At 34.5% G+C, this 7,357-nt stretch overlaps 1 protein-coding gene across 1 annotated transcript; it reads right to left on the bottom strand.

Annotated features, from left to right (window-relative positions):
• Positions 1–4,608: 4,608 nt before the first annotated feature.
• LOC143605351 (beta-carotene hydroxylase 2, chloroplastic-like) lies at positions 4,609–6,846 on the bottom strand. Its single transcript, XM_077081502.1, has 7 exons — positions 6,427–6,846; positions 6,303–6,362; positions 6,146–6,217; positions 5,840–5,974; positions 5,479–5,604; positions 4,785–4,841; positions 4,609–4,712 (listed from the first exon to the last, which is right to left on the bottom strand). Exons 1-7 carry the CDS (start codon positions 6,820–6,822, stop codon positions 4,635–4,637), a joined length of 924 nt encoding a protein of 307 aa, XP_076937617.1. The 5' UTR covers positions 6,823–6,846; the 3' UTR covers positions 4,609–4,634.
• Between the last annotated feature and the right edge of the window lie 511 nt (positions 6,847–7,357).

Here is a 7,357-nt window from a genome sequence, read left to right as displayed (position 1 = left end):
GCTCCCTGAGATGAAGGAAGTTTCTTTTAACACCCTCAAGCGTCATATCTATTCATTCCACCGGAAGGAGAAAATCACTCCTTGGGGAGAATTTTCCACTTCTAGACGAGGGTGGTGTTTGGAACTCAAAGGATCGTGATGACTTGACCAAATGACTGTTCATGTCCGGTGAACTACTGCTAACGTTTTCCTCCGGTGAGGAGTCGTTTTCCGTCTGATCATCGTCCGTAGGAACACCTTGATTAGGATCATTCTTTTCAACCACAAGAAGAAAATATTTGAGAACAATGGAGCTAAAGCTACTAGAATTGTTGTTCTAAGTAGAACTAGCCCTACGGTGGGCGCCACTTGTTGCTACAATTGGTATAGCACACAAAGAGAGTATGGTGGTTCAAGAGTATGGTCCTATCAAAGCTTTCTAACATGCTAAGAATCAAAGGAAACACAACCATTAGTCTCACCATAGGAGGGGGCCTCCTAAGATCAACCATCGGCGTGAGAATCAGTGATATGATACAAGAGATATAGTAGGAGTGTATTGAGAGAGTTTAGAGAGAATAGGATAAGTTAGAATGAATGAATACCTTTGATGAAATGTTGTATCTATAGGCAGTTAGGAAGCTTTTCCGGGGAAGCTGGAGCTTCTTAAGTCGAAATGGTCAGCTCTTCTTTCAGCTTTTTCAATCTAGGCAGGTTCCATTCTGTGTAACATGCACTTAGCTTTTGTTTTGTCCTTTAGCTACTTTTACTTTATGACATGTGTCAGCTTTTGAACAGTAATGACTTTTTCAGAAGTTACTGTAACGTAGGCTACTTAGTCAATTTAGGAGACTTGCTGGGCAAGTGTCAAGCTTCCCTATTCGGAAGCATAAGCTTCCTCCTCTTTAGTTCATAAACTTACCTGCTTTGTAAGCTGCTTTTCTTTAATTAAGCTTGTAGATGGGTAAAGGTACCCACGTCATCAATAGAGAACGTGCAAAGATAGAGAATGAGCATGCATGGGTAGCGAATGAGCATCAACAGAAGCGAATGTGGCATGCACTATATATAGTTCACATTGTGTTTAGTTTATTAACCATTCATTTTACGGGACATCGAATTGTACTGTTACTCTACCGAATTTTCATAGAACTTCAACGCGCTATTATTTACATGTTGTTTACGTACTCGGTCATTCTCGTTCATCGATTAGTAACGAAACGCATCGAAACACACCCCCTTCGTTTTCGGTTTCGTAGATCAATGTTTAGTTCATCGATCTTCATCGGGAAATACAAACATTAAGTGGGATGTATAACTGATGAACACATAAGAAATGAATCAAAGGATTAGTGTAAAGTGAGACACACGTGTCGATAGAAATAAGAGATATGACAAAGATACATCAGAATTACATGATACGAATTTGAATGCACATTGTACAAATATGTGACAAATACTTTAGATGAAATTGTTATATTATAAATAAATATGGATAGTAGGTCAAAAAGGAACGTGCATTATTGTTGACTTTTTTTTAGGTTAAACTATTTCCATTAATTTTTGAATCATAATTAACTTTTATATACTTTAATAAGTTTTAAATGTTTAGTATATTTGTAAGGGAAAAAATTTTATTATTTTTATTTTTTGAATATAATATTAATGAAGTTTTTTTAAGGTCAGATAGTATATTATTATGTAAAATGTTATATACGTATATGTTGTTAAAAGAAATTGCTTTATTATCATATTCTTTGTTATAATTTGGAGTTTATGGTGTAATCGAAACAAGAAGATTTTTGAAGGGAAGCCTATTTTGATTCATAAAGTATTGGGCGATATAAAATAATTAGCTTTTTTGTGGCTCTCTATACGGTCGAAGATTTCTATAAGGGAGTGGAGCTTACGGTTTGGTTTTAACTTGGACGGAATGATGTATTAGGTGTTTTGGTTTAGTTTCTTTGGTCCTCTTTGGTCTTGTTTCTCAGTTTTTTGTTTAGTTTTTATTATCTTGTACCTCTTTGATTTATGTTTTATATAAGCCTTGTTTTAAAAAAAATAGATACGTATATGTAATCACAAAACGATAATGATACGTTATTATATAACTTGGTATGTAAATAATATATGGACGTCTATGACTTTCGCCTGAAATATGTGTATCAAATTTTGATGGTTTCGTAGGCTACCTACATAAATAACGCTTTGTACAAAAACTGCCGCTATGTATCTTTTTGACGAATATTTGTAATAATGACAAAATTTGAAATGAATAATATCGGATTTTACCAGAGTATTAAAATCTGTGTTGCCTTCGGATGAGGCGAGCCAACTGGATTATTCCAGGAACGTCAAGCTAAACTCAGATGCCGGCGTGGATCCCGATCATGTCAACATAGTTGGCCTCCACTGGAATGGCGGGGCGCGACATGTTCGCGCAGTGAGATAGCTTAACTGTGAAAGTCACCGTTCGAAAAAAAATAAATACAAAATATAGTATTCAGACCGAATGACTCTATGATATTACGTTGATACTTCCACATATTATGGATTACATAGGAGACATCTCTATTTTTCTCCCGGGGAATCTTTAGAATCACCACTTCGTAGCTTTCAATTCGTCTCTGACCATTAAATGAAATGTGAATAATCCGTCCTCTTCTCTTTGAAAGAAGGGGCACTTCCGGTGGAGAAGGGTGAGAAGGATTTATTACCACAAAAAAACTCTTTAAAAATAAACTCAAAAAAAATAATAAAAAAAAATCATAACTCAAAGTATAAATAAAAAACGAAAAAAAATTAAAAAACTAAAAATGTTTCTACCAACATTCCCGTTCAAAAAATAAATAAATATAAAATGCAAAAAAATAAAAAAATTTGACGAAAAGACACAATGCTGAGATTAAAGACACAATAACGAAATGAGCAAAAGACACAGTTATAACTAAAAAAGACGCAATGTATCGCAAAATATAACGCAATAAAGAAAAAAATATAGCAAAATGTTGAGTAATATAACACATAATAAAAACACAGTCAATGACGAAATAAACACAAAACACAATAATAAACAAAAAGACACGACAACTTTTTTCACTTACCATTGGTTTTTTTATGAGAACGACAAAGACGGTGGAAACATTTTTGTATTTTTACTTTTTTCATTTTATTATTAAATTTTAAGTTATGATTTTTTATTTATTTTTAAGAAAAAAAATTTGAGAGGTTTTTTTATGTGACTACAAACCATTTTCATCATTTACATTTTTGTTCTCATTTATAGAATAACTTCACCTATGAATTAAACAACAAATAGTATTTCAAAAACTCAAAAAGGATCTTCTTTAACTTGGTCTCACCACAAAGACTGGTTCAAAGTTTCACCGAGTCAATTAATAACTAGGTAAAAGAATGTTGTTTTGTTAACATTTAGGCAATGGTTATTCATACACTCTTTTTGGTTATTCACACACTCTTTTAAAGCATATATTATTTTTATGAACACCCTATAAAGGTTATATGAATAACACATCCCTAACATTTATTTAAGAGAAAATTCCCAAAATAGCCCATTTACAGCATGTGGTTCCAAGTTTGTCCCCCCCTAAATTCAAGTTTCTAATTTTGTCCCTTTGGTATCTCGTCGCCGGCGACATGTTAGCGAACACCAACGATGTGTTAACATAACATAGGGTTGACGATGCTTTATGTTGCTAACATATGGAAGCAGCGATGCGTTAATGTTTAAAGCAGGGGTTCCACGATGCGTTAGCTGATAACGCATCGCTGCTACCCTATGTTATGTTAACACATCGTAGGTGTTCGCTAACATGTCGCCGACGACGAGATACGTTTATGTTGCTAACATAGGGTAGCAACGATGCTTTATCAGCTAACGCATCGTGGAACCCCTGCTTTAAACATTAACGCATCGCTGCTACCCTATGTTAATAACATAACGCATCGTCAACCCTATGTTATGTCAACACATCGTCGGTTTTTGCAAACATGTCGCCGGCGACGAGATATCAAAAGGACATAGTTGGAAACTTAAATTTAGAGAGACAAAATTGAAACCAGTTTTTATAAATGAGCTATTTTAGAAATTTTCCCATTTATTTAAACATGTGTCCACATAAACTCTCCAGACTCCCGAGAATGTTTTTTCCTTTCACATGCATATAAACTTTAGTCTACATCAAACCATAAGTTAGCGAGTTGAAGACACAAAGAGTGGTTTATACGTTTTAAGGATGTTTACGTGACATAAAATTCATGATTCTATTTTAAAGAATAATTCAATCAACTCATATTTTGCTAGTTTATCATGGGAAAGTCATTGGGTGGCGTGTGAAAACACTTATTCCAACATCAACTAGAATCAGAAACGTAAAATTAGAAACATGCATTTCAAACCTGCCTTTTCTTACAAAATTATCTCCTCATTTTGATACCCTTTTATGCTGAAATTACATTTTTAAACAGATAAATTTCAAATTATATTTTAGGGTTTAGGGAATTTTACAGTGGACTTAAACCCTTGACCTATAGGGTATATTGGTATTGGCTGAATGCCCCTTGGTGATTTTCTATACTAAATAACAAGTAACAGAAAAAAAAACATACGAATACAAATTTATTTATATATAATTTCATTTATTATTATACAATTTAATTCTTCTGTGGATCTCATTCTCCAATTCCTTCATTCCACCCACTTCTTCAAGCTCCTGCATAACAGAATCTGTTAATACTGTTTATTTTTATTTATAAAATAATAACAGAAGAGAGATATAAGGCACCTTAGGTCCCAAGAACAAGCCATATGGAACTCCATTGAATTTCTCTGTGTGATGCAACTGAAAATGCCCACGAATTCCTTCTTAGTTCATCTTTTCTTTCCGTTTTAAACGTATATGGTCTAGTGAGTTGTTTAATAAAAATCAAAATTTAAGTAAAAAAGTATAAAAAACAACACATGTGTCTATTGTTTCTTTATAGATATGACTCTTACCTAATCACATATTTGTTTCTGTTTCTCATTTCAATCTTTAAAACACCACGCCAAAATGTGTTAATACGAAAATACGAACTTCACGCTTCTTTACTAAATTAGTTCTATGATAAAAAACTAGTCATAAAACATAATATATATGTATTATGTATAAACATATAAAATCATTTCAAAATCAATAATATGTTAAAAATTGAGTAACACATCTATATTATTAAATGTATTAGGAGGGAAGCTTAAACAATTACGTAACCATTATATGCACCATTCTAATAAAAATATTATATAATTTTAATAGCTTTTTAAATATTATTGATTATGAAATAAAAGATGAAAGATTTACAAATGTGATTAAATGTTTGTATTTTTGTTTTGTGTGATTTGTTTGAAAATGTATTTAATGAAGTATACAATAGATGTCATGTTATTTTGAGGGTTGAGATTTATTTAAGGTTCATGAACGAACAGTGACCACATGGTACCTGATGAGCGGCTGCAACCCTTCGTAGGTAAGGAACGTTTGCGATGGGACCCACTTGGAATCTTCTGTGAACCAAACCATCGTGGACGAACATGTACGCCATTCCAAACACCGTGATTCCTAGTCCCTGCAGTTTCACCACCACCACTCTTTAATTTATAGGAGTTCAAAAAATAATTATAATAATAAATAAAATTAATATTTAATTACTTTTTTCGCAATCTTATGTTTTCATTAACATCATTAATTAGTCAATTTTTAAGTAACACCAACACAAAACTCATGTTTTCTTGAACAATCTCGAAGAAACAGATTGCTGCCAAACAACTGGGTTAAGTCGCCCGACTCAGTGAGTCACTTACCGCTCCGAAACAGAGACCCGGAACTAAGCCTTTGTGGAAGAACCCATAGTACAGCAACGCAATGGCAGGAACCGCATTTACTATGGCGAACACATCGTTGAGCTCAAACGGACCTTCTCGTGGTTTATGGTGTGACTGCAAGATTCAGCTAGTTTAATATAATATGATAATCAAATCAATCACAAATCATGATTGATTTGCAGATTTCACTCCCTTCACCGTAGGGGGTTTGTGTTATATTTGGCCTAAAATACTAATAGAAGATTTGACTAATTGAGCAATTGGGAATTGGAAAGTGTTAATTACCTCATGCATGTGCCACAAGGAAGCATGCCAAAGAGCTTCATGAGCCCATCTTGCCCAATATTCCATCCCTACCTGCATTTCATTAATTATGTATGATATCAGATCTGGTGGTGTATAATTATTCCTCACGGTTGCACAAAGAGAGATGAGTGGGTACCGCAGCGCCAACAGAGAGGGCAAATGTACCAAACATCTCCACATACGGAATCTCTCCACCCTGTTTCATTTCCCCCAAATAAATTATTATTATTAAAACTGAGGCTATAGTGAAACATGCATACCTCCATTTGCCATGAGAATCGGTAATAAACAGCCATAACAGCCATGGAAGTGATTCCGAATGTGGACATAATAGCCGCAATAAGATAAGTAAACCGCTCCGATTTCTTCCTCGCCATTTTCTCCTCAACTCTACGACTGTTACTAGTCGCCTCCGGAACCGTAATTGGCTCCGTAGCAGAATCCTCGCCAAGATTATTAGAGCTGTTTTGGGTTTCAACCTTCTGGTCTCCCGCAACAAAACATAGCGTCAAGGTACGCGTTCGCCGGATCCGAGCAAGTGGGTCAAAATTTCTGTAAGAATAGTGAAAGTGAGAGGTTGAGGTGGAGGTGGGTCTTTGAGGACCCAGGAACGGCATGGGTCTAGAGCTGCAGGGGACGGCAATTGTGGCCGCCATTGATGTGCAAGTGGTGGAGTTGTGGGAAGGATAAGTGGGGGGTGAATATGTATAGGAGGAGGAGAGGAAGGTGAAGGCGGTGTTTGGGAAAGAGGATTGTGGGGGTGGTGAGTGGATGTAGACCACATGTTACCTTCTGTGTGGAGGAGGGCCCATATGACACACATACACCACCACCAACTTGATTGCACTACTTGTGTTGTTTTTTTTCTATTCGTCTTTCTAATTCCACGTCTCCTTTTTGTTTTAAATAAGTTTAATTAGGTTTTCTTCTTTCTTTCTTTTTTCAGTTGTATAGTGTTGACCAAATGTTTTCATATTATTATAGTCTTTAACCACTTTGATTTTTTATATATATTTACTAGCTTTCGAACCCGTGTGTTACACGGGATTTGTAAAATAATAAAGATAAAATAATTCATTATCTGAAAGAATAAACAAAATTATAGATAAAAGAATATAAAATATATAATACAAACAATAAAAAGTCTAGTTACTCAAATTTACAAATTCGAATTTTTTTATATACAACATT

This window comes from Bidens hawaiensis, unplaced genomic scaffold (assembly GCF_021521415.1).
Source record: "Bidens hawaiensis isolate Kalapana, Puna unplaced genomic scaffold, B.hawaiensis_p1.1 tig00069135_1, whole genome shotgun sequence".
Classification (NCBI taxonomy): domain Eukaryota; kingdom Viridiplantae; phylum Streptophyta; class Magnoliopsida; order Asterales; family Asteraceae; genus Bidens; species Bidens hawaiensis.
This window is presented reverse-complemented; position numbering and strand designations above follow the sequence as displayed.